Source organism: Dermacentor albipictus, chromosome 5 (assembly GCF_038994185.2).
Source record: "Dermacentor albipictus isolate Rhodes 1998 colony chromosome 5, USDA_Dalb.pri_finalv2, whole genome shotgun sequence".
Lineage (NCBI taxonomy): Eukaryota > Metazoa > Arthropoda > Arachnida > Ixodida > Ixodidae > Dermacentor > Dermacentor albipictus.
In genome coordinates this window covers 136,718,086-136,745,530 of record NC_091825.1, presented here as the reverse complement: position 1 = coordinate 136,745,530, position 27,445 = coordinate 136,718,086, and the positions used below count along the sequence as shown (strand labels likewise).

The following is a 27,445-nucleotide window of genomic DNA, read 5'->3' as shown; positions in this document are numbered from 1 at the left end:
GAGTACTAATACGCTTCCTGAGCGTTCGGTTGAGCTTGTTGCGTTTGTATCTGCGTTGCAGACTGGCGAGGGCTTCCCACATATGCAGTAACTTGCTATCTGCCTCCTGCAGATTGGCTTCCTCAGGCACCAATTTAGTGGCTTTGCTCGCGTCTTGCAGCAAGGATGCGGCCCAATCTTCGAAAGGGGGTTGGGTGCCCGAGAAAGAGGTGAGGGCTCTGGCCTGCCGGAAAGCGTCCCAGTTCGTTATGTGGAGTTGACGACCCTTAGGCTTTCGCGGGCCCACTCGAACTGTTGTTTGGATTAAATAGTGGTCGCTGCCCAAGTTGTCTTGTGTGTTGATCCAGTCTGCTTGTGGAATTCGTTTTGCGAATGTCAAGTCCGGAGTAGTATCTCTGCTAACGCTGTTTCCCATACGAGTGGGAGAAGTTGGATCCGTGACAAGAGTAAGACCTAGATTCTGTCCGTCAAGCCATAGTTGTCTTCCCTTTCGGCGGTCCATTGAGTATCCCCATGCCACCGCAGGGGCATTAAGGTCCCCTACGATGAGCAGGGGGGCTCCCCTAGCTACTTGATCTGCTTTGGTGAAAAGTCGTAGAAACCTATGTTGTTCTCTGGGGCTGCTGTACACATTGAGGATGAAGAGGCTCTGTTGCTTGCGCCTTGCAGACGGGATGATCTCCAGAAAAATGTGGGCTGCTGTATCAATGCCTGTGTGATGCTGTATAACCGGAATGTTTCGCTTAACTAGTGTGGTTACTTGGGGCCTGCGGTTATCATTGCAAACTGCGGTGTATGCCGCGTATCCCGACAGCTTAGCCGCTTCTCCGGTCTCTTGTAATGCGATAACATCGGGGGAAGTATGTGGTGCGAGAGAGGTAATGTATTGCTCTAAGTGTGCTCGCTTTCGCCGGAAGCCCCGGCAGTTCCACTGCCAAATGCAGTAGGTAACACGTTCTGGATTACTCGCAGCCATCTTTGTCGGGACGCGAGTACGGCTTCTTTAGGGGACCTGCTCTGGGACGGAGTAGGGTGTTTTCCAATTCTGTCAAACGGGTATTGTGATTTTGAGCCAAAGTTGCGACCATGTCTTGAAGCACTTTGCGCGTGTCGTCCATGTTTTCCTGTCGCTGTTGTTCTCTTGCCGCAAAGGCTTGCTCAATTCTGGGCAGTAGTAGCGTTTCTAGTTTCGCCGTAAGGAGGTTGTCCATTGCGCGTTCGAGAGCTTTTGCAATAGAGGCGTCGAGCAATGTGGCAAGCTTACAATCTAATGCTTCGTTGAGGTTGCGTTCTATCCGCTGTTGCAGCTCAGTGAGGGCCTCACAGTTGACATTTCCTTCTGAAGTGTATGCTGGTGTTGCAACTTTTGAGATTGGTTCGAGAGCTTTGCGTTTGTGCGAGATTGGTTGTTGGGTGGTTTGCGGGCAATTTATTGCAGGGACAGGAAGGATGTCTGCATTTGATGGTAAATGTTTGGGTTGTGTGTCTGCAAGTTGTGATTTGAGATTAGCGTTTTCTGTCTTGAGTTCTTGTATCTCAGCAAGTAAGGATCGGAGCTCCTGCATGAAGCTGTGCATGGTAGCGTCACTAACTGTGTTCACTGGGGTTGCTGTAGGTTGTGTGGTGTGACCTGTGTGGGAGACAATGCTGGCCCAGCTTACCTTGGGGGGTGCGTCTGGCACTTTGACTGTGGTCGTTTTAAGGCTTGTGTTTCCTTGCTGCTGCGGCGGTGTTGAATCCGGTCCGCTCCGAGAGTGACTGCGTCCTTGTGACTGACTGCGACCTCGGGAGCGGCTGCGTCCACGAGACCGACTGCGTCCTCGTGAATTGCTGCGTTCGGGAGCCTGCGGTTGTAGTGTTGACTTCGGTGTTGGCAGAGCTGAGTCTCCATTTGCAGAAGTCGATGGCCCCATCTCCTGGTCAGCTCCTTGTTGTCCCTGTCGTAGGCGTTCCCATCGTCGTTGGAGTAGGAGGTGTGGTGTCTGGAAGCGGCGATGGCAGGACTTATCCCCAGTCGGGTGGTCTTTGCCGCAGAGCGCGCAGCAAGGGTGACAGGGGTGATCATCCGGTGGATTTACTGTGTCACAGCTCTTGCATTTCTTCTGGGTTGGAGTGGGGCATACATCGGCCCTGTGGCCGACGGTCCCGCAGATGTCGCAGACCTCGATGCGCTTCTTATGTAGATAGCATTTGTATTCTGCTCCGCGGTAGTAGACATGGTACGGTACTTGCTTTCCGTCGAATACGATGAGCACTGAATTAGTCTTGCCCATGCGTCGGGCCTGCAGAATCGTAGGGTTCTTCTTGTAAATGAGACTGTTGGTAATGTCTTCGTCCGTGTCATATGAAGGGATGTTATGTATGACTCCTTTGGCTGTGTCCTCCGGCGGTGTGACGTATGCTGTGGCAGCGTAGCGGACTGCTCCGATGGGGAGACTGCGGATGCGACAGTATTTTTCGGCGTTAGACATCATTGGCGTGCTAACTACAATGACATTATTATCCGTGCATGAGCGGTAAATGTCGTCCTCTGCTTCTTTGGTTGTAATGCCCGTGATCTGTAGTATTGAGTCGCGTATCTGGGCGTCTCCTAGTTTGGACACGTTGAAACCGTCTCTTGGGCGTATGACGATCTTGATATCATTCTTCGGAAGGCGTGGTTGCCGTGGTGCGCGTCGGCGTAGTGCGGGCTGCTCGGTACTCTCGGTGCGTGCGCTTGCTGTTGCATGGAGGGATCCGTGTATGAGTAGGGATGATGCCTGCGTAGTCTGTCGTTGCTTACGGTGGCTGACAAGCCACCCTGCTTCAACGGAAACTTCTTCGGGGGCTATTTTCGTGCCTTCAACCTCTACTACCTCCATGACGAGGGGAGGGGCTGCACTTACTTGATCTCACGAGGGTGCGAGTCGTTGGGCGAAGTCCTCGGGAGCCAGGACTGCGACAGCGACGCCGCGCACCTTCGTAGCTGCGGCGCACCTGTCTCTCGGCCAGACGGAGCAGCTGAAGGTCTTGTTAGGGTTAGCAATCTTGTGGTCGTAGAAACCCTTGTCCTGGGTCCCTGGCGTCGGGACTGGTCTTGATCGGTAGCGGACCACTTCCGGAAGCTGGTTCCGACGTTAGTTTGGGTCCAGCGGTGATTGTTTGGCCACAAGAGTTTGAAATATACGGAGCCCATACGAGGCGCGTGCACTCCGTGAGCGTCGTCGTCGTCTGTATCTTCTCGGCGGAAAGTCATGGGGCACATCGGTGCGATCAATGCTGCAGCTTTATAACGCCTTGTTCCTCGGATTCGCAAGATACAGCCTCCCTGTGCTTGGAAACACCTGCAAAACAAACCTGCGTGTACTCCAGGGACTACAAGCTCAAGCCCTAAGGACGTGTCTCGGCCTTCCGAGGTGTGCGTCTACAGCGGCAACGATTGTCATAGCTCGAGATCACCCAATAACAACGTACTTGGTAACCGACGCTCTCAGAGCGCATATTCGCCACGTTGCCCGACTACCTTCTCACCACCTTGCCGCTCTACCCGCAGAAAGACCACGCGCAGCTATCAATCGTATGATTGTTGCCAATCGCACCTCATTGCCAATGAACTACACGCCTGCAGCAAGACCATCCACACCTTTATGGTGCCTGCACAGACCTGAAGTACGCCTCACCATCCCAGGAATCACTAAAAAGGCTAACATGCCGTCGTTTGCCCTGAAGCAGGCCACATTACAACTTATACATGAGGTGCACAGCGGCCGCGTACACGTTTACATCGATGGCTCAGTCACATCTGCAAGTTCAGCTGCTGCTGTGGTGATACCAACAAGATCCATCGAAATACAGCTAAAAACGTCGCATGTATCATCAACGACAGCTGCTGAACTGGTAGCCTTGCGTGCGGCTCTCCATTTCATTCAGGAGGAACCACCGCATGCATGGTCAGTCTTCTGTGATTCCAAGGCAGCCCTACAGAGTGTACTCTCAGCACTGCGCCATGGATCACATGAACAGCTCGTCGCAGAGATCAGAGAAGTACACCATCGCATAGTTGACGAAGGACACGATATCATATATCAGTGGTTGCCTAGTCACTGTGGCATACACGGCAATGATCGAGCAGACGCAGCTGCCCGATCTGCCCATGACGGCGTCAGGTGCGTTGCCATTCCTCTTTCGAGAGCCGACGCAGCGAAAAAACTTGCCGTACTGGCAAACGACCTGACATTAGCTCAGTGGAATTCATCCGATTTCAGAAGTGCACGACTTCATACCCTGGACCCTACTTTACAACTCCGTATTCCGCCCGAAGTTCCACGACGCGACTGTACCCTTCTAGTTCGTCTATGGCTTGGAGTAGCATTTTCAAATGCGTACTCCTTTCTTATCGGAATGTCCGACAACCCACTTTGTGACTTCTGCGGGTGCAATGAAACAATCGCGCACCTTCTTTGTGAGTGCTCTCGTTTCAACCCGCAAAGAGCAGTCCTCTCAGCCACCCTAGACAAACTGGACAAGCGCCCACTGTCAGAAAACAAGATCCTTGGACACTGGCCTACGCGAACATCAGCGCGATCGGCTATGAAGGCACTGCTGCGGTATTTAAAAGACACTGGACTTTCTGGCAGATTGTGACTTCACTGTGTGACTCAGGATTCTACGGTGCACTGCATCACAGTAGGAACGCCTTTGCGGGCCACGTGACAGTGCCCACAGAAACAGTTTGTGTGTACGTGCGTGTGTGTGTAGTTTCTTCTTTTTTTTTAATCCTTCTCCCTCTCACCTATCGCTTCCCCTTTCCCCTCCCCCAGTACAGGGTAGCCAACCGGAGATAATCTCTGGTTAACCTCCCTGTCTTTCCTTTGCCTTTCTCTCTCTCTCTCTTTGTGCGGACGTTACTTCTGCAGGTATTCTGCAGTACAAATAAGGCGTATCTCGGATACCCGATAAACAGCGTCCTGTAGAGTGGTAACATCACCTCTACTGACGTACCCCACATTTCCTCTCCAAGAAATTTTAAAATGCGTGAAATTTCTGGTTAGATGTTTCTTAAGGTAGGATACACGGGGACTCCAGCTGAAGTTTCGATCAATGATGATCACCGCTAATGACCTGTGTGTCTTGTGTGTCCGTAACAGAGGTTCTGCCAATTGATAGATATGGTGTAGGACGTCATCTGCTTCCGCGTTAACGCGACCAGCGCACATTTCTCAGGTGAAATCAGGAGGCCTTGTTCGCTAAGATACGCCCATATTGAAGTCAAATCCGGCTTTTCGAAGTCTCGCGGCCACCTTACGACCTGTTCACCTGACGTCCACACACAGATGTCATCGGCGTATACTATGCAAGGAAACTGATGTGTGGACTTCACTTCGCCGCAGGTTCTTCAAGACACAACAGTAGAAGAAAGAAAATACAGACAGCAAAAAAAAAACTGCAATCGGCAATCATTTGAAACAAGTCTAACAAGCATCCGTCATAATGCGCTAGTAATTAACCTGGCCCAAACTTTGTAGAGTCATGCGCTCGGTCCATCATGAAGGATAATTAGGTCTTTAGAGGTTTTAATGCTGCTTCAACAGACCATGACTGGAGTTAACCTCAGCCGTATCCCATTGTATATCATAGGAGCACCATGTATGCATCTTAGAGTCACTAGAAGGAAGAATAAAGAAAAGAACAAGAAAAATAAAGCATGTTTAATGTGTTTGTCAAAATTTCGTGCGTGGTGAATGTCCATATATCGTTAAAAGATGTGTACTGGTTCTTACTCCGTTCGACAAAATACGCGTAGGTTCTAGAAAGTGGCCAGTTAACGAAATAAGAAAGTTCCAGCGGAAGCTTCTCCGTACGCGAAGGGCTACCAAACTGTAATAGGAATATTCATGAACAAGGAGGCATAAAACGTCTTATCACGTTTATTCGCTTTTCAATGTCTGACGTCACTCAGCGTAAGTGACATTTAATACATCTTCGAGCAATAAGGGCAAGCAAGGCACGGCGACAGTATAGAAAAGAAAGCTCAGCTGTACGCCTGGTTCTGTGATGGCGACCACAATGCGATCTGTCTGCCCGTGGTGCGATCCAATTTGGTGATGGCCCAAAGCAACCAGTGGCGTCTCTGTCGGCGACGCTGTGTTTACGTGTGTTCTTCGGCATTGGCCTGAGCAAGCGATAGAGTGGACGCGTAGCCGAAGGTTTTCTGCGTGTTTCATTGGTCTGGCCATCGTGAGATTCATCGTGGGTCGGGGATCCGTAGCGTGGAAGTGATGTTGCATACAGTTTATGCAGGCACTGACTCGATGCAGGAAAATGTTTCGTGCAGTGAGGCACTGAGAGGCGGACACGACTAATACGCACCGATTGTAATGGTAACGTGATGACACTTGTTTGTTTCCAAAGGTAACTTCAGTAAATGCGGTTGACTCAGCGTAGCGTCTTACGACGCCCGTTCGAATACGGCGGCGAGCACCAAAGAAGCCGCGTCAGATCGACGTAATTTGATAGCACGCGCCTTCAGCTTTTTCTCAAGCCAGCGTTCTTGCAGCGAGTGTACGCGGCCGTCGAGCGAGATTTGTTCATGTGTGCCTGTGCACGCGTGCTATCAATCTTATAATCGACAGACAATCTATGGAGACGGACGGGTATTACTTGAAGACAGAGGAATATTGCTACCGTTGCAATTCTGTCTCTCGCGAACTCGTACCTCTTCGATGTGCAAAGTCGGGAAAGCACTGATGCGCTTCTTTAGATGCAACAGCCTGTATGGCCGCTTATGATGAGCTGAACAATGAATCGTTCATTTTTGTGTGTTTGTGTGTTCGTGAAAAATGTCAACATCACTAATCCTTATCCTCTTTAAGTTCGCTTTCTCTAGTGCTGGGAAGACAACCATGCTCAGCGTAGGTGACCTCCTTGCATTTCCCTTATGACGTTTCTCTGTCTCTACCTCACAGAGTACAATATGCCAACATAAAAAAAAGAAACGCTTCTGTAAACGTCAGTTCATGCACTTATTAAGGAAGAGCTTTTGTGAAGTTAACAGAGCTAGTTTACTTCAGCTCATCAAGTAGCTCTTACGATATAGTTCCCTACCATTCATTCTCTGCAGACTCGGGAGATGATCCGACGCACGCACACACACGCCGCATCCAAATACACATAAAAGACAACACGCGTGCTGGTCCAGACCGCTCTCTCCCCAAGTTGGTTTAAACGTAGATGCCTTGCTCCAACTTTTGAGGACTTGCGGCATGAGCGATAGGCTTGAGACCTAATCGCGTTGATGCCCATAGTTTTACATGCGGAGCATTTCATTGGCCTCGTCGGAGCCAAGGTCAAGCGCGAGGCCCTCCAAGATCACAGGGTTTGTCGCCCATGTGCGCGCATCCCCACACGCATGTCCGCGCTCTCCCACGCGCCCACTCGCACAGCGCTATACTAGCATGGCGCCTCTCCTCTCCTTGCTCCATTCGCCGGTACGGGTGTGCGCGCAAGAAATAGATGTGGCTCGGCTGCACTAGCTGCGCTATGTTGCGCGTAGGCCTCTGCTTGCAGGTGCAACAATGAGCGAAAGAGGAACACAAGATACAACAAGCAAAAGAGGAGCATATGCCCTGCAGGGACTACAGAGGTATGCGATGCGTACCGAAGTGGCGAGGTGCAGGAGGCGAAGCGACGGGCCGACGAGCTACGTGCGACTGTGGAGTGCGAGCAAGAAGAGAAGCGACGCGCGGCCGAAGAATATCGGCACGCCAGGCAAATGGCCGCTGAACAGGCCATCGAGACCAAGCGGCCGGCGCAGATTGGAGGACCGCCACTTGCGGGACGCAGGCGCGTGCTTTCAAAATCACTTTGTCGAAGACAAATAACGTGCGGCGTGTAGCGCCCGCGGCAGCCTCTGGCTCCGGTCGTACGTCGTCAAGGTGTCGCAGCCAAGCGCATTTGGCGGTCCTAGAGTGGGGGTTTCTCCGGGAGGAAGTTCGTTCGTTCGGCACTTGTGCCACGTGCAGGGCGAGAAATGCTTCACATTCACAGAGATAATCATGCATCGAGGATGGCTTCTGCTATAATAACGTTTTTTTCTCTTTCATTTTCTTCCGTTTTATTTCGTCTCTCCAGTCATCTTTCACTCGTCTCATCCCCTTACACGCGGTAGCAAGCCAGCCTTCGTGCTGCCTAACCTCCTTGTCTTCTTTTTTTTTTCCCTCTGTCTTTTGTCTTTTCACCAGTGCACAAAGAACCGCACAGACTGCGACAGGGTTTGGCGTCGTGCACTGTGATTTAGGATAAGACGGATAACTGAACCTAAACGATATTTCCATTTTGCACTCCCCTTCTCCTACCTCACTTTCTCTGTTTAAGCACTCTATTTCTTTTTATAGAGAACAACGAGGATTTTCTAGAACGCGTCATCATTCTTGCTTTTCTAAGGTCTCGTACGTCCCTGCGTCTAGCTGTTCAAAAAATAATAATAGGGCAGCGAGGGAAAAAAATGACACTGGCGTCAAAATACAGCGTTGAACCAAAGTGATAAACTCCAGAGGCAAAGAAAAACAAAAGAGGCCAGACAATTCAAGATTCGACGGGCTTTCTAACACTTCCGATAGGGGGCTGCTGCGAGGCTCGGGCAACCACAAAAGGAGCTCACCGTCTTAAACACTTCCGTGTTTCCGTGTCAGCAGTTCTCGAAAACGACGTTCACGGCGCTTTCTTTTCGCGCTCGAGCTTTCGCTGCAGAAAACTTCTCTGCCACACAGCCGTACCACACTGACAGCTATCTACTCGTGCTAAACAGCCGTGGAGTAAAAACAAATTCAAAGCAATGTAAATCTGGAGACCTGTAAGTTGCAGGCATAAGAGAAATCGAGAAAAATGGCACTTAGTGTAAAGGAGGAAGAGACAAAGGAGAGGAAAGACAGGGAGGTTAGCCAGTGTAAGTACCGGCTGGCTACCCTGTGCTGGGGAAAGGGGTGAAGGGAATAAAAGGAGAAAGAAGAAGAAGAGGGAAAAAATGGAAAAAAGAAAAGACACTTAGTGTAAAAGCATTTTAGGCAAGGCACTGACAGCTTTGCAAGTAAATGTAGGACACTGTTTACTGGTATTGGAGGAAGAAGGCACAAAGGTATAAGCCAAAGGTTAAAAGGTAAAGACAGATGACTATAAATGCATAAAGGTGCTGAATAACAGGTCCATCTCAGAAGCCGAGACAATACAATTTCAGGTATACGTTGTCTTGATTTCAGCGCTGCGTTGAAAGCGAGTTATTACGAATCGCAGTGTAGACTAATAATTGAAATGAGACGTTATCTGTTATGTTGGCTCAGTGGATGTAGTGACGCGCTGCTGAAAATGAGGTAGCGGGTTCGGCTCCCTGCCCCAGTGACCACATGCCGTTGGGAACTGAGTGCAAAAAATAATAGTGTACCATGCTTTGGTAAGATGTTGGTCGAATGTAATCCTAAGCCCTTCACTATATACGGCGTCCCTCTTAGTCCACTTTCCAGTTTCGGGATGACAAGTCCCGTAGTTATTGAATGAGGCATTGGTTTGGTTCGTTTTAAAAGAGGAAAAACTTCAATTACTGGGAAGCATACGTATATGGAGGGTTCACATCTCGGAAAGAGCGTAAGCAGTAAAAAAACTGCTAATCCTAAATAAGGTGGAAGTTTGGGCGCGCTAGTGATTCAATATCGACATGTTTGCACAGTGCAAAAGACGAGGACTCGTCTCTCGCGTGTGCAAACATGTCGATATTTAATCCCAAACAGCTTCCAAGCCCGCGCGTAACGTGACGTGTCACCAACTATAGGAAAACCCACGAGCCCATTCTAAACCGTGGGCCGAAATGAGAAATCTTGCTTGCTCTGAAAAAGTTTTTAGAGGACACCAACATTTTGGGAAAATATTAGGTATCCGATGATTCGAATACGCTAAATGAGTTACATAAATGTTGTTGGTGATTCATAGGTGGTTTATGTGGTCATCGCAACTTTTACGCAATATGTATAACTCTGTTCTGTACTTGCAGTGTATTACATGTGTTGTATGTTTTGGCTGTTCCAAACATCTGACTTTAAATATGTGTACATGGACTGAACTAATGCACAGAACTTTGCGACTCATGTACTGTTGGACTGTATATTTTTTATTCATCCAGTGTTCTACTGAGTGTTATATTTTGTGTCGCTATTGTACCTTTTTACACAAGTTTGTTTCGTTTGCCAAGTGACTAGGAGTAGCCGGTGCCACCATAAAGGCGCCAACCTCTCCTAACATTCACTTCAATAAAAAAAAATCTTCATGCTCTTGACATAATTGTTTTTCACTTGCCGACCGGCTCCGCTAATATTAGCGCGCCCGTGATCAAAATTAGCCTTCGCCTGTTTTTAGAATAGGCTGCAGCGTTGCAATTGCATGCCGTGCGGATATGGGTCCGCACTGATTCCCGAATAGCTTTTAGTCCCAAGCGTCACGTGATATGACGTCAACTAAAGGAAGGCTAACGCTCAGATTGAAATCCATGGGCCGAAACTAACTTTTGCCTCATTACATAATTGTTTTTCACTTGTCGGCCGGCTCCCCTAATGTTAGTGCGTTCGTTATTAAATTAGCCTTCGCCTGTTTTTGGACTCGGCTGCAATGTTGGCATTGACGCGCGAGTAAGAGCCCCACACTGCTTCCTAAATAGCTTTCAATTCTGGGCGCCATGTGATATGACGTCAACTGTAGGGAGGCCGACGCCCATGGGCCAAAATTAGCTTTTGGCTTATGGCAAAGTTGTTTTTCACTTGCCGGCCGCATCCGCTAATATTAGTACGCTCATGATCAAGATCAGCCTTCGCCTCTTTTTAGAATCGTCTGTAGCGTTGTGATTGCCACTGAATTGGCGCGTGACATTTACTAAAGAAGAAAAGTAGGGGGGGGGGGGCGAATACTCGAAGTAGCGAATACGAATAGAATATTACATATTAACTATTCGAATTCAATTCGATAAGGAACTATACGGTATTTTCAAATATTTAAAGCTAATGAAATATTTCGCGTTAACTGACTCTTAAAGTATGATTTATGCTCTCTAGCATCTAAGCAAAGTATCGCAAATCATCAAAGTGAAGAAACGATTTCAGTTTTTGAAGGAATGCAGAAACAAAATTGATAATGCGAGTTTAGTTTTTGGTTTCGTGGCACAAACGTACGGGACAACCTGTGAATTTTGCTCGTTGTCTGTCAGCGTTTTTGACAGCCTATTGATGCAGCCTCTCTTTTCTTTAATTTTTACGCTACTATTATATATGTTTTCCTAGCAATTGGCCCTTTACGTGTGTTTATGGCGCACAAACGTTTGCGTCAGTGTTTTTTTTTTCTCCTTTTACCACAACTGCTGATTTTGTTTCGGCCCCCATTTGCGTATTCAGACTTTCGTGGAAAGCTCAATTCTATACATCCGGCGGTAGTTCTTCAAAGGCATGTTTTTAACCACGCTCTAAAGATGTACAGACTATTTGTGCAGTTTCCAATTACAATTAGTAATCTTGCGTTTAAAGCTGATTCCATGTCCAATAACCAGCTGCTTTACTTTTTTTTCGGACTAGTCAGTATACAGGCGTGCTACTTAACTACACAGAAAGAAAATATCCCTACTGTAGATACGTATAAGCATCCGCGGTTGACTGTTAAATATTTGATTCAATATTCGATACCTATAACTATTCGTATTCGAAATATGTGCTGTTATCCCACTTCTAGCAAAAAAAAAAGAAAAAAACTAACAATTTGAAAATACTGCTATTGCTGCCCTATAAAAATATCAAGAAAAGAACTGAAGATTGAATGAGCAGGACAAATCATGCAAGGGTGCAAGAGCACCATACTAATATAACTGTACACAACTACGAATGCATATGAACTGCATAGCTTACAGGAATCAAACAAAGCGCTACGGATTTCACTTTACGCCAGAAAGCTTAAATAAATGCAAATACGAGTGGGCTGGTGTGGGGAAACGAAGCAAACACGGTGAAAGGAACTAAGCCGAAGAAAAATAAAAGGAAAGTGAGCGATCGAAGACAGCGTGGCATGGTGCCAGGACAAGTTGCTATATTTGCATATTTCTTTTTGTCTGTGTCGTGGTAAAACATTGCTCGGTTTCAAGGAACAATAGATGCACACCCCGCTCCATCTGACATTTCTAATATCGCTGTTGCGTGTGGCCGTGACGTGGGGACACTGCTTCCGAATTCTGAGTGCTGACAAAGGAGGCAACCGAGACGCATGAAATCACAACACACGGGCGATGTCGACAGCTTATTGGCATGGTGAGGCCTAGAATAAAGAATTTTAGAAATATTTTTTTTTTTAGAAATGAAAAGGGCATGAGCGTCGTCCATGCCTTCAGCGAAAGCAGGGAGAATCCTATCACGCCCGACGTATAATTGCGGACGACTGATTCGCTGAGTTTTATTTGAATAGCGCGAATGTGGTCACCCTTTGTCGGGCTCCAAGCTAAGCTGGGACGTTCACAGACATTTTGCTAACGGGCGCATTGTGATGCCGCATTCCTAACGATTCTTTTCAAGAGCTGGAATCAGGCCTTGAACTAAAGAAAAAATAAAAACACAGTTTGCAATTTTTCGTTTCCCAACAAAATTCTGCTCTGTTAAAGTTTTGGGCTTGCAGACGCGAATTCAGAAGACGTGGGCTGTGACCTTTACTCTTCTGTTCGAAGAAAGTGCTGCGAAATGTATTGCAACAGCGGTCACTAGTGGCGAAAATATGCAAACAAAGGTAGCTCTCCATGCGTTTTGCGCTTTTATCTCTCTTCAGTCTTATCCGGCTTTCATTAGCACGGCCTAGGTATTTTTTTGCAGCCCAGTGCATGCTTTTGTCCGCTGCGGCTCGGACCACTTCTTTCCTTACTTTCCTGTTGCTCTTCTTTATTTGTTGTTTCGTTGCTGTTTATTTTCGGCAGTAGAGTGGGAGCTGTATATCCCTAAGCACAACTTTATGGGAATTAATTTTGCGCTTAGTGTAGTATAACCCCTTAATTTCCAATGTTACAGAGAGGCCAAGAACATCGCATGAAAATGGATAAGGTACGGTGGCTTGGCGTAATAGTTCTGCGGAAACCCGCAAGGTGGAGAGAAGTAATTACGGAAAAATGAGGCATCCACCCAATCGTAGCAATTGATAGAAGGGAAGCCCATACGTGTTCCTCAAAAGAAAAACCACGCAATTGAAGAAAAATTCGTCCTGGTCTGGGACTCGAACCCGGGACCACCGCATTTCCGGGGCAACCACTCTACCATCTGAGCTAACCAGGCGGCTAGCAGACGGTGGTTAGCTCAGATGCAATGACGGTGGTTTGAAGACGGCATTAATTAATTCATTAATGAGATTCACAGATAAATGCGGTAGACGATCTTTTTTCCTGCTGTTTTCCCTTTCAGCCATGTATAGCTTTCCTTGTTAACATTAGTTAGGAACACATCATACTTAGCTTTGTTTCACGTATTTTCATCTGCAGTAAGGTCTCTCGAAGTTTTGCTTTTGCCTAAAAACCCAAGTAATTTCTTGCTAATGCTAATTAACTCGCTGTTAGACACTGATAATAGCATACCGCGTACTTCATCAACGCGGTGATCATGGCTGCAGAAATGACGGAAAAAGAAGCCTCATGAACCTAAATCTCCCTCAGGGTACATCATCAAAGCACGTTCATTTGTACTTAGCGGATCTTGCAATGAAGTACCCGCCATGGACTAAAGTTCATTTTTACTTTGGTCTCAGAATTCCCAAAGGGAAATCGCTCAGTAAGGATTACGAATCCCGCCTTTCGATCAAAGGCATTGGCGTAGTCATTGAAAAAAGCTGGCACATTTCCTTTGCTAAGCCGCGAAGATATACCTTGACATACGAACGCCAGCAAGAAACGTTAATGGATCGTCTGCGTCGTTGTGAAATCACGCCGTCGCGACTGGCTACATGTGGCCTTGGCAATGCATGGGTGTAATTGAGCCTGTGACAATGTGACACAATGACACGTCCTTTCGTCGTCAGACAGTCCCGACGGGCCGGATTCGAACTTCGCTACAGCTTGCATACCGAGTCGCGCACCGAGCTGTAATTGGAATTGTTGCAAGTACTCGTCTCTATTCTACGTGGAGTTGACTTCGGAAGCCAAATTGACACCTCTGAGCCGTTTCTCCCTCTCGTTTCATTAACGGCACCCGTCCCAACACCGTGGTGAAATTTCTTCTTCTGCTCTGCAATGCCCAGACAAATGAAGAAGGAGCTCAAAGCAAGCTCAGTCGTCAGAGACGGGAAGCATGAATGCGAGTGCCGCGGTTACATGTGATTTGTTTCGATAATTCTCAGAGAGAAAAACCTCACATGGGAGGGGAAGTTCGGTGGTCTAGTCTAAATCCTGCAAAGAATCTGAACAGCAACACGGCTATACAGTCAGATCTGGAAATCAAAGCGCACGAAAATAAAAAGGCGTTAAGTGTACACAATGTTCAGTACAGACGTCACAAGTTTGTTTACGGGGCTTGTTTTCAGCGAAAAAAAAAAAAACCTCATTCGCAACTCAGTCCAGGCATGAAGTCTGAATGGTTGAAAAACTGTATTGGTCCCGCCTACTACTGTAAACCCCAAGCTATACAACTATGGAATAGTGGGCTCTTTAGTGGCAAAACTTCCCATACTGTCGCAAAACATAACAATAATAACAACAACGACAACAATAACCGCAGCAACAACAAAAACAGAAAAAGCAACGACGACGACAACAAAGACGAAGTCATGAAATCATGCAACTTTTTCATGGAAGAAAAACATATGACTCCTATCTGCAATATAAGCACTGCATAAGACACGCACATTTCGTCCGAGACCCGCACGCTCTCTTTAAAAAATCGGCAATGGGCCAAGCATACGTATGCAGAGTCCCTAGCGTTTACACATTTTTCCCTTTTTTTGCTATTCTTACGAAGGGATTTCGCAGAGGCTAGTAAATTTTTCAATCCACGCTCAAAGAAAACACGAGCTCGAGATGCGCTTAAGCCTCCAGTGAGCACAGAACGTCACACTTGCAGTATACTGGCGGCACAAACATTATGCGTGCCCATGTTCTCAAGCGAGAAAGCCAATTAATCAATCGCGCCGACCGTGCGAACCCACTCCCGATTCCTAACCTGGCACCCCTGCCAATTTCGTCCCATAAGGCGATCAACTGCGAAGCGTAATCTCGCATTGATCGATGATCTCGGTGCCCAAGGCGGCAGCGCATGCTGAGCCGCAAAGGAGGCCCCGCCTGGCAAATTTCGCCCCGCAACCGGCGTAATGTAAACGGAGTGAGTCAAAGCAAACGCGATTTTAACGAGCCGCCGATGCTTTGATCGAGTGTAGTCTAGTGTAATCTCGAAGAGTTGCGTTGTGACTTTTTTAACTGCGTTATTCTGAGCATGGTTACGCGCTCTTCGCTTATTCTTGGCGTGATCAGTCCACGAGAGTCCGTTTATTGACGGCGGTTGTCTCTCTAGTGACAGTGTGCCGCACTAATCATCAAAAAATTAAATCAACAAGGGACTTCGGAGGAACAGCCAAGGTGTGCTATACATAACCCAGCAATACAAGCATATCGTTTATTTTTTCTTAGTTTGGAGCGGTCGTACATTTGCCAAGAAGCATGAAGGCGTTGATCAAGACTGGCAGTTTTCTTGCAACAAAGGAACAAAAGAACTCTAGAGAAATAAAATCAAAAGACATCGGTTGATTTCAGTATCTGCTCAGATAGACCGGCATGGACCGGCGTTATATCACATAACACTCGTTTGCTTCTCTGCAAGTCGAGCTCTCTTTAAACCATTACTGATTCTTTTACATTAAACTCTGCCTATTTGCTTTTATCCTTACTTATTTCGCAATTATTCACGCCACTTGAAACTGCTTATTCGACTCTGTATTGTTCTTATTTATCATCATCCATTTGACTTTGGATATATGGACGAGATAGCACTTCATCGTATATGACTGCACTCGCTAACTACTCCCCTACTGAGCGGGAATATCCACGTCTTGGCATGTGAAAAAAAAAAAAGACGACAAATGGCTTTCGTCCACTTTGTGGGACCAAGGAACCTGTACGGGCTCCGAAATGTTTCCGTTTTTTTCACCTTGACCTGCTCAGTGACCGAAACTTCTTCATCATCGTGTTACCTGACCAGACGAGATATCGTCGAACGCTTGGCTACAGAGAAGCTTTAGTGAATATTTTGCGGTGCAACACAGGGGCAGTGCGGAGAGGCGCGCTCCACGAGAGGTTTTAGTGAGTGAGTGCCTTCGCGCATTGAAAACGTCCTCGGTTATCTTGGGCACCGGTAACACAAGCCAGGTAGTTCAATATTCCAATGAATTTGTGCCAAAAGCGAGAACTATTGCGAAACATTAGAAGTACCATCAGAAAGCTTCTACAAGGGAAACCGCACTTGGGCTTCTAGCGTTATAATTAAACAAGAGGGGTAATGGCATCTCTGATCGCTAGAGTGCTCTGGCAGCTCACCAGCTATGCCGTAAGTAAGGCAATTAATGCAGTAGCTAGCTGTAGGCTCCATATTTCGAGGCTCTAGTAAGTGCACTCAGCGCCAATTGAACAGGTGCAAGTGATTCTTGCGAGCGTGTAAATTAAAACGTCCCTATATGATAATTGTGATACAGTTTTACGTTGATAAATCCCACTCAAAAATCTCTTTCAAGAAATTATTGTTCCAGTGCAGGAACGAGGAAAATTACCGGCTTTAAACGAAAAGCTGCTGTTCCATTTCATCCTATCACACCGTGTGTACAACGAAGGCTCATTATTACTTTTTAAGGACCCGCATTTTCATAATGCTCCTGGAATTCCGCCTTACGCGGCTCTAGCGCTACCCGCAGCGCTACGAAACCACCGATTCCCACGATGCTTCATACTGAAATTATTGAAGAGAACTCTAGCGCTAGAATAGTTCAGCTATACCGCGGGAATGATAGTCTGTATATGGATTTGTCTGGTCTCCGTGCTTGTGATTTAAAGCGTACGTGTTGCTTTACTTACTACGCATTATCTGTTCTCTATTGGGCTAGACTTTAAGAAAAAAACATTTTTTTTAAACGCAGATGGCGATAAGACTGTAACCAGGCATAAGCATTGTGGATTGTCGCATTTACAAAGCACATTTTCGTCGAGAATGACCCATTTGCCAAGTCTCAATGCAGTTTCAAGCCGGAAGCTTGAAGTTTAGGCAAATCTATGCGCCAACCGCAATTCCTACTCTGCTCGAACCACAACGCTTGCACTTAAAATGGACACCAACGCCTCATTTTCGTCTAGTAACTTTGTTTATGAAATCCTACGGTGCCATGCGAAGAGTCACCACTCACGTGCTTCGGAGGCGTGCTCCTCGCCGAACTGCTGGACCGCCGCTGCGTGCATGACCCCGTAGTTGAGCTGCATGCCCCAGCTGAGGGCGTTGACAAGGCACACGCAGACGCACACCACCCAACCCCAGCCGCCCTCCGGGTAGTAGTGCTGCCGTATGGCGGCCGCGATGCGCTGCTCGGCGCTGCTCAGCTGCCGCGGGGGATCGGACCGCGACGATGGTCTCTCGGGACGTCCGAAGCTGTCCGACCTTCCTTGCTGCTGTTGCTTCGTTTTAAGCTGCTGCTGCTGACGGCCCGACGCGCCACCGTTCCCCTCGTCCACAGCTTCTTCTTCGACGTCGGCCTGAATTTCGTCCGATGGTGCGAAAATTGCGGGAGGGGTCGTCGCCCTCAGTCCCGACGAAGAAGCGACGGGAGTCGGAGATCCCGTTTCCGTCGCCATACTGTCCGGTCTCCTTTCTGCTTCGCTGATTTAGCAGATCGCGAGTTGGTTGGTAAACGGCCAGGTTCTCAACGATTATAACACAGACTCTGCCAAATTCTTCGACGGCCGAAAGGCGGCGAAGCGTCTTTTGGTGTTTGGGGACGCTTTGCGACAAGCTAATGCACATTCCGAGAAGCTAGATGTGCACGTGACCGGGCTTTCTGTTGGAGCCGGGACGAGGGCAGTCAGTGGTGGTGTCTGTCTCTGCGGAGTTCCGTGTGTAGTGTCGTGTTTTGCACCGGATCGGCGTTGCCACCCTGTAGGCTCCATTGGAGGACGAGAGAGTAGCTTGGTTGGACTCGTTGGCTGACAGCTAGAAGCGTACCAACATCACTTCATGAGGGTCACCGCTTCCGCCACTCGACCAGCACTGTACCTGAGAAAATTAGTTGCGGAAGCCTTAATTTCAACATTGTTTCACAGTAATTTGTGCATTGAGAGAGCCAATTGCGTTCTCCAAGCCGCATCACATGTTTTACACAGTGCATGCAAGAATTATACATATATATATATATATATATATATATATATATACATACATACATACATACATACATACATACATACATACATACATACATACATACATACATACATACATACATACATACATACATACATACATACATACATACATACATACATACATACATACATACATACATACATACATACATACATGTATATATATATAATGCATTTAGGCTAACACAGCCTGTGTTCACGAGCCCATCACATTCATGAAACTTCGGGAATTCGTGCAAAATCAAGAAAATGAGGGCTAGCCCGATCGATATTCTAGTAGTCAATCAATATAGCTGTTAGTTTCAGCCATTGAAGTCAAGGTCAGTGCTTTCGCCAACATGGCAGACATAACCGAAGACACAGGCAACTGATGTCGTATTCTGACCGTGATTTCGCACATTAAGAAGCGTGCACTTCAACTGTGGAATAGAACTCACATTGCTGTTGTGCCTGTCTGCCAAGCGATGTCACAATGTTATGGGAGGCTGCAACACAAGAGTCAATAACTTATTCGATTCATGTAATTCATTCTGGGCAATGAGTGCCACTTTAGTCTGATTTAGTAAATATAAACATACAATTGATGCTTAACGACTGTATTGTAACATCACCTATAGTAATATTGTTTTGCTTGCTCAACATGAGGGTTGTTATATAATAACAGAAAATGAAACACTGCGCTTGAAGAGGTATAAAAATAAAGAAGCGCGGGTTAAGCCCCGCAAGAAAGACCATACTGGGACAAATATGAATAAATAAGTTTAATAGTGCCCCATACAAAAAAGAAAGAACAAAAAGAAGTAACGTTGATAGCTGTCTCATGCTTGCAGTAAACTAGCATGAAAGAAGAGACGCTCAATAAGAAATCTTTTTATGAGTTGTGAATCTCACGCGCCGTTTGTGCCCCAGAGATTAAGAAAAGTTCGATTTTAATAACTTCAGTTTTTGTCACATGCTTTGTGCATTGTCCCGATCGGTATGACAAAATTTTTGTGCCTATTTCTTCATCAGTATACCTTTCTAACCAAAGGCCCAGACACGCGATCATCATTTTGATCTGTACAACTAAGCTCCAACGACACGTGAAAGTTTCCCAACAAACGCTGTGTAAGGCAACAATCAACACCTGTACTTGCAACCTTATCTGCAAAGTCAGCTAGCTGTCAACGCGCGAAAGCTGACCTTCGTAGCCCTCGCGACACGCCAAAGTATCGACACCCGCCCGTTCAAAATTGCGAAACAACTATTAAAAGCGAGACGTTCCGGGAAACTCGAGTGAACGAAGAGAACGCGATTCCAGAATGAGCGGTGAAATACGCACGTGGCTCGCCGAAACTACGAAATAGTCTAGCCAACGAACAGGCCCGGATAGGAAGAACGCTCACGCACTTCACACCAACTTCAGGCTCGGACGACGTCGACCCTCGCCGGGCACCACCGAGAACGGTCAGAAACTACGGTCGAGACCACGAGCACACGTCAAATATCGCGAGAAAAAAAAAATCAAAAGCCTCCCAGACTGGGAGCTTCCACAATCCGCGCACGCCTTTCGCGGCCGGACGCGCACTACTCATCCGACAGCCCGCGAAACGGGACTCGAAGGGGCGAAGGAGTCCGCCCCCCAAAAAGCCTGCTCTCGGGTCGCCGCCGTCTCTGCCGCCGACCAGAGAGAACCGGGGGCGTCTGCGCGTCTCCACCGATGCCACCGCGCGACTGACGGGGCCCCGCGTGAGATGATCCGGTCTCGGTGCTCTCGGAGTGTGTGACTGCGCAAGCGCAAGGCGAAGTCCTGCCTCTCCGTTCGCACGTGGCTCTACTCTTCCGACAGCGCCGGCACGTGTGCGTGGGCTTATAGTGCGCGCGGGATCGGTGAGAGAATCGGCTCCATTCAAGAGTATAGTGCACACCTTGGCCTGGTGACGGGGGAGGGCTGAGAGGTGGGAGGAGGGATGTGGCTACACCGGGAGGACGGCCGGCCCGATGTAGAGGAAAGGAGAGGGCAGGGAGAGGGCAGGGACGTACCTTATCCAGAAAAATGTCTGGTTGGCTGCCCTGCGCTGGAAGAGCGGAATAGAAGGGGCGGAGGAATCTTCATCGAAAAATGAGAGAGATATTGGAAGAGAAGACGCGGGGAATACGCGCATGTGTGTGTGCGCGGGGAGATGGCAGCCCAGAGGTTGTCCAGTGACAAAGGTACGAAATTTCGCGCGAATGTCACATCTTTTGTCAGCAGCCAACTAGCGGCAACCTGTTATCGCTTCGTCATGCGCAGCTTTTTAACCTTGTAATGCCCAAAACTCATCAAGGAAAACTACAACTTTTCCTTTATTTCTGGCCACGGACCGAAATGTTTTTTTTTTCGTACAAGACCAATGAATAATTATTTTTATTATAACCTAATTAGTGCAGTAAATAATTAATTACTAAGATGTTCGCTCCACTATTCCCAACCGAAAACTCTCTCCAGCGTATTAAAAACGCTGCTACAGGCTATGTGTTAAGTAGATCGCGTTTAATTGAGAACATTGAAGTATCAAAGCAGCCTAGCATTTACGATACGTTAAGCATTATCAGATTAACTGCAGCTAAATTTACTCGCTTGTAAAATGATTCGTGCAAGCCGCGCCTGGCGTTTGATATTGGAAGGGGAAGGAGCCTGTGGTCAAGCTGACGTTAATTCCTGTTATGATCCCCGATGGTTTTGGCAGTAAATGGTTAATAAATAACGACATTACACAGTAAAGGGAGGAGCCGTCAGCCCTTAGCGTAATTAGCTGGTCATCTAGCGAGAGCTGATGCATCCATCGAGATACATAGAAAGAGAAAAGGCCGGGAGATTAACCAGATGAAAGTTTCTGGTTTACTACCCTGCACTGGAGTGGAGAAAAGGAGGAGTTTGCAAAAAGGATTCAGCAGTATGACTGATTGCATTTCTGGACACAAGCGCGCTAATGTGAGTGAATTGACAGGAAATGCAATTAGCAGGCGTTAGTTCCGCAGAGAACGTCAGTATATCAGCGTAACAGAATTACACTAAAAGCAAAGCGACCAGAAGGGCGCGTTGTCTCCGAAGTTTTATTCGACCACTTACAACGATGCAAGTTTTAAGCATGCTCGAGGTAGTAATAAAATTCGCGTGTTTCCTTGGATTATGACAGTCATTAAGCAGAATGAGGATGCTGCTTGATGATGATTTAGGTTCACAATCAACCGACGATGAAATGCAGATTCATTGTGGCAGCAGGCGTAATATCTCACTATGGACAAGCAGTGATCTCTGCATTGCTCTCCCGACATCATGTCACGTGCCGAGCAAACTTTACACATACATCTCGTTCATTAAAGGGCGCAGACCCGCCACCCCGCGAAGACGCTCCGAAGCGATGAAGCTCACACGCCTAGTCGTAATTCACCAGCGAACGTTTGTTTCATATGTCCGTGCGTTTATTGTACTCGCACTTCGACAGGCATATTTCAATATTTTCGCACTGCCATGCGCACGCAAACTAAAAGATAGCTACAAAAGGAAGCATACCTTTTCTCTATTTGCGTGGGGTGCAAACTAGGTGGTCGTAAATATCTGTCATGTTGTATTGTCGTGTTGTATATCTCCCTCATATTTTTACGTATTTGCTTACAAATACATTATCTTGCCCTAACACACGATGTGGAGTGCGCAGCTAGCAATGACAAAGTCAAACTCTCGGTTAGTGGAAACACATTTCCCACTCAGATTTTATTCCTCTTTCTAAGCATACAGGCCGTTCAAAACCGTATGTCTGTGCGAAGAAAGTCCGTCTGCCGTCCGAAAACGATTTCGGAATTGGTAACATCTTGGTAAAGGTTAGTTGGTTGATCCTTTAAAACTAAGGTGACACAGCGCGTCTGAATAAAAACACACAGAGAAACGCACACCACAGGACTGTTCTGCGCAGTGCGTACAGCTCCCCCCCCCCTCCTTTTTTTTTCGTCTATTCTTGTTTAGTCGCGCTGGTTCAGCTTAGTTTTCACTAAGCTGGCTCAGCTTAGTTTTAAAATTTCACTAATTACACACGATAAAGACTAAGCAGATTTTGCGTCGTTTAACTCCAGAGAAGACACACTGCATATCGCGCTTTTTAGCCACAGTTTTCATTACAGCACATAAAAAGAGAGAACTAATGCCTGTCTATGAAAGAGGGTAAGGGAAAAGATATCGGACTATGTGTGACTCATAGCCGGAAGCTTCACATTCACACGTACTTTTCTTATCACTTCCTCGAATCACCAGCGTCTCTGTTTATCTGTGCACTCGATATCATTTTTTCTTGCTTTCCACCGCTGGATACATTCAGCGCAGCAAACGAGATTAAACGGAGTTCCAGAAATTCGTAAGCCACGCAAGCAGTGCTATTCCAAGTTTCTGAGAGGGGAGGAAGCCAAGACGACGACAGGCCCCGTGGGTGGCATTTTACTCTTGCTTCTATTCCCCACCAAAGCCGAGAATAATTCGCCCGTGGGTCCAACGCAAAAAGTGCTCCCCCCCCCCCCCCTTCTCGTTGCTTCCCTCGTTGCAAGGTGCTGAAATCTCCCCGTCCCTTTTCTTCGGAGACAGATTGTTTAAATGCCTCTAATGAAACTCAAACAGGCAAAGGGGAAGTGGCTGAGCACGTAGACCACACGTTGCTCCTCATCTGTCTGAAACCTCTTCTCGATTTCTCCGCACTCTCGGGGCAGTGATGTCAGTTTCGGTCGCGAAGTCTTGCGAACGCAGAAATTGCCCCGCAATTACACTCGGCTGGCGGGTTGCGTATATATATACGCTCGCCGAAGTCGATTGCAGGGTGGCGCGCGTCTTGTTGGCGCAAAGGGTTCGTTTTCTTCCTTCCTTCGCGCAATGTCTTTTGTGTTGGATCGCTTTGGCGGAACGCGCCAGTAATTGGCGGTTGTCGTATACGAAGGGGAAGCGAGCATTTCTGATTCGGAGAGCTCCCCTATAGCGCGAGTAACCGTGAAAGCGTCCTTTCGAATCTCCTGTTCGCGAGCTCTCTTCCCGAGATCATAGACACTTTGAATCTCTCACTAGCTTTTTTTCTTTGAGCATAGATAAGAAGTATAGGTGGCTGCACATATTTCAGTTGAGTGCCGAGCTTATCGTAAACTGCGATAAAGGTGAATGAGTATGAAGGCTTCGAGAGAACTGCTTCAACATGCATAAATTACAACGTAACGAGTACTCGGCCTTTTCCTTTCTTTTGGTTTCTACTTGGTAACCACCTGAACTGCTGGTCCATTATTTAGTATAATTGCATACATAAAAGTTAGAAAGATTACGACTAAGCCCCCGTACCGTAAGTGCAACCTATCATACTATAAGCAAGGCTCGGTTCTTCAGAGATGTTTTAAACGTGCGATTAAAACAAGTGGTCATATAATGAAACCAAGTTCTGCGGACGACATTAAGACAATGAAGACATGGCGTGTTAGCTTTATTTTGGCTCTATACTAACCATAACTCAAACCCCTCACTTCACTTTATTGTTGTTGTAACATGAATCTGAAGACTCCTGAGGTGCGCAATGTAAGTCTACGAGATTTTGAATTAATATCTTGTCACGACGCCACTAGAAGGAGGAATGTTTATATATATTGACACGTGTACTTATCTTTATCGGGTGACCACGTTTCGCCGCTTAACAACTGTAATCGCACAGCGAGGGACGCGCCTGATATCCGATGTTTCTGGAAAGTTATCGATGCTTCTACCCGGCTGTCTGTTGTCGTCGAACCTTGTGTTATCTGATTTCATCGCGTAACGCGAACGGTGTAGAACTTTGTGGAAGGCACACGGGTCCGAGCGATTAGTCTGGAACATTCAACGACTGCTCTATAAAAGCCGACGCGCTTGACCGCTGATCAGATTTTCGACGATCGCCGACTGTGTTCGCCGCTATCGTTGTGCTTTAAGTGTAGCCTGTTTTGTGGGCACAGGTTCGCCCAATAAAAGCTAGTTTTGTCTTTCACAGTACTGCAACTGTGTTCTTTCTTCACCGTCACTACCACGTGACATCTGGTGGAGGTGCTGGGTAAGTCCGGTCATGAATGGTTATCCTTGCCGTGCAGATTCCAGTCGGCGTAATCAGGTGTCCTCCAGCGGTGCGAATTTGAGGGCCTTCCCATGCAGTCTTAACCTTCTTCAACTGGGCGGCGATGTGTCCACTCATGACGGAGTAATCAGCCCCTGTGTCGACTAAGGCGGTAACCGCGTGGCCGTCGAGAAGCACATCGAGGTCGGTGGTTCTTTGTCTGGCGTTGCAGTTAGGTCTTGGCGTCGGATCACGGCTGCGTCGTGTTGAACTGAAGCTGGAACGTCGCGTCGTCAAGTCGTCTTTCGTCGGTGTCGGTAGTCTTGGCTTGCTGACTTCGTCGGGACGGCGGCGTGTCGTCATTAGGTCGTCGAGATGGTTTCTTCGTCGACTTCGTCGGCGGCGGAGGATCTTCGTCAGTTCGACGAACAGTAACCGCACCTCCATCGGTTGCTGCTTTTAGTTTTCCGGATATGGGCTCGCTGACCGGCCCCGGGCTGGGCCAGTGTATGGTCGGCGCTGCGGCGACAGGTAGCGGCCTGGTGATGGCGAACGCGACGGTCGTCGAGAGCTCCATTGAGTAGCGGCGAGGTAGTCGGCGATGTCACGTGGGCGCTCTCCAAGCTGTGGACGCGGCGCGTTGACGGGGAAACCTCGCAGTCCCATCTCTCGGTATGGGCATCGCCGGTAGACGTGACCTGCTTCTCCGCAGTGGTAGCAGAGCGGGCGGTGGTCAGGAACGCGCCAAACGTCTGTCTTCCTCGGGTAGCTGCGCTCGGCGACGGGTGGGCGTGCTGGCGGAGGCGGCGGTGGTGGTCGACGGAATTGCGGCGTTACGGGGCCCTGGCGCGGTCGTGGAAGGGGACCTTGACGGCGGGCGACGGCGGCGTAGCTCATCGCTTATCAGATTTTCGACGATCGCCGACTGTGTTCGCCGCTATCGTTGTGCTTTAAGTGTAGCCTGTTTTGTGGGCACAGGTTCGCCCAATAAAAGCTAGTTTTGTCTTTCACAGTACTGCTACGGTGTTCTTTCTTCACCGTCACTACCACGTGACAATATATATATATATATATATATATAGTCATATAATGAGAAGCCAACAAACACTGACACCAAGTACAACATAGGGGAAATTGCATGTGCTTAATAAATGAAATAAAGTCATGATAAATTAATGGAAATTAAAGTGGATGAAAAAACAACTTGCCGCAGGTGGGAACCGAACCCACAACCTTCGCATGTCGCGTGCGATGCTCTACCAATTGAGCTACCGCGGCGGCGTTTCCCCATCCACTTTTTCGGGTATTTATGTGTACTAGTAGGACCCTGGGAGTGTTAGCCAGCGCCCCCACTCACAGACCTTGGCGGCGGACGTGGAACGTCTTTTGCCGCAGGCGTCACGAGAACGTGATCTTTTCGGGTGAAGGCAACTGGTCAATAAACCCACATATGCTACCTGAAGGCATCAATGTTGCCGGATTCGAGACCCTCGTTATGTAGTAAACGAGAAGAAAGGGGGTTAACCGAGGGGCCCGATATTTATTAGTCATATAATGAGAAGCCAACAAACACTGACACCAAGTACAACATAGGGGAAATTGCATGTGCTTAATAAATGAAATAAAGTCATGATAAATTAATGGAAATTAAAGTGGATGAAAAAACAACTTGCCGCAGGTGGGAACCGAACCCACAACCTTCGCATGTCGCGTGCGATGCTCTACCAATTGAGCTACCGCGGCGGCGTTTCCCCATCCACTTTTTCGGGTATTTATGTGTACTAGTAGGACCCTGGGAGTGTTAGCCAGCGCCCCCACTCACAGACCTTGGCGGCGGACGTGGAACGTCTTTTGCCGCAGGCGTCACGAGAACGTGATCTTTTCGGGTGAAGGCAACTGGTCAATAAACCCACATATGCTACCTGAAGGCATCAATGTTGCCGGATTCGAGACCCTCGTTATGTAGTAAACGAGAAGAAAGGGGGTTAACCGAGGGGCCCGATATTTATTAGTCATATAATGAGAAGCCAACAAACACTGACACCAAGTACAACATAGGGGAAATTGCATGTGCTTAATAAATGAAATAAAGTCATGATAAATTAATGGAAATTAAAGTGGATGAAAAAACAACTTGCCGCAGGTGGGAACCGAACCCACAACCTTCGCATGTCGCGTGCGATGCTCTACCAATTGAGCTACCGCGGCGGCGTTTCCCCATCCACTTTTTCGGGTATTTATGTGTACTAGTAGGACCCTGGGAGTGTTAGCCAGCGCCCCCACTCACAGACCTTGGCGGCGGACGTGGAACGTCTTTTGCCGCAGGCGTCACGAGAACGTGATCTTTTCGGGTGAAGGCAACTGGTCAATAAACCCACATATGCTACCTGAAGGCATCAATGTTGCCGGATTCGAGACCCTCGTTATGTAGTAAACGAGAAGAAAGGGGGTTAACCGAGGGGCCCGATATTTATTAGTCATATAATGAGAAGCCAACAAACACTGACACCAAGTACAACATAGGGGAAATTGCATGTGCTTAATAAATGAAATAAAGTCATGATAAATTAATGGAAATTAAAGTGGATGAAAAAACAACTTGCCGCAGGTGGGAACCGAACCCACAACCTTCGCATGTCGCGTGCGATGCTCTACCAATTGAGCTACCGCGGCGGCGTTTCCCCATCCACTTTTTCGGGTATTTATGTGTACTAGTAGGACCCTGGGAGTGTTAGCCAGCGCCCCCACTCACAGACCTTGGCGGCGGACGTGGAACGTCTTTTGCCGCAGGCGTCACGAGAACGTGATCTTTTCGGGTGAAGGCAACTGGTCAATAAACCCACATATGCTACCTGAAGGCATCAATGTTGCCGGATTCGAGACCCTCGTTATGTAGTAAACGAGAAGAAAGGGGGTTAACCGAGGGGCCCGATATTTATTAGTCATATAATGAGAAGCCAACAAA

The 27,445-nt window shown here is 47.7% G+C and overlaps 3 protein-coding genes across 6 annotated transcripts in view; 1 reads left to right on the top strand and 2 right to left on the bottom strand.

Annotated features, from left to right (window-relative positions):
* Positions 1 to 20,137, bottom strand: part of LOC135909265 (monocarboxylate transporter 13-like) — a 65,225-nt gene extending 45,088 nt beyond the window's left edge. The window contains exons 1-3 of one of the 3 annotated variants that reach the window (XM_065441170.1): positions 19,737 to 20,137; positions 18,853 to 18,900; positions 17,407 to 18,266 (exon numbers count right to left, since the gene is read on the bottom strand). In XM_065441170.1, the coding sequence (XP_065297242.1) occupies positions 17,407 to 17,848 (442 nt within the window). In that variant the 5' untranslated portion in view covers positions 17,849 to 18,266; positions 18,853 to 18,900; positions 19,737 to 20,137. The remainder of the gene's footprint in view (positions 1 to 17,406; positions 18,267 to 18,852; positions 18,901 to 19,736) is intronic. The other 2 variants (XM_065441171.1, XM_070538989.1) reach the window with 2 other exon arrangements.
* LOC135909264 (uncharacterized) overlaps positions 1 to 27,445 on the top strand; it is a 121,852-nt gene that overhangs the window by 46,672 nt on the left and 47,735 nt on the right. The window lies entirely within an intron of this gene.
* On the bottom strand, positions 1,430 to 3,199 carry LOC135909266 (uncharacterized). Its single transcript, XM_070538901.1, has 2 exons — positions 1,593 to 3,199; positions 1,430 to 1,453 (listed from the first exon to the last, which is right to left on the bottom strand). Exons 1-2 carry the CDS (start codon positions 2,859 to 2,861, stop codon positions 1,430 to 1,432), a joined length of 1,293 nt encoding a protein of 430 aa, XP_070395002.1. The 5' UTR covers positions 2,862 to 3,199.

Excerpts from the sequence above, each read along its gene's own strand:
- LOC135909266 (XM_070538901.1), bottom strand. The coding sequence starts at position 2,861 with ATGGAGGTAGTAGAGGTTGAAGGCACGAAAATAGCCCCCGAAGAAGTT. Across the intron at positions 1,454-1,592 it reads CAGCAACCCCAGTGAACACA|ACATCCTTCCTGTCCCTGCA; the intron begins GTTAGTGACGCT and ends CATCAAATGCAG.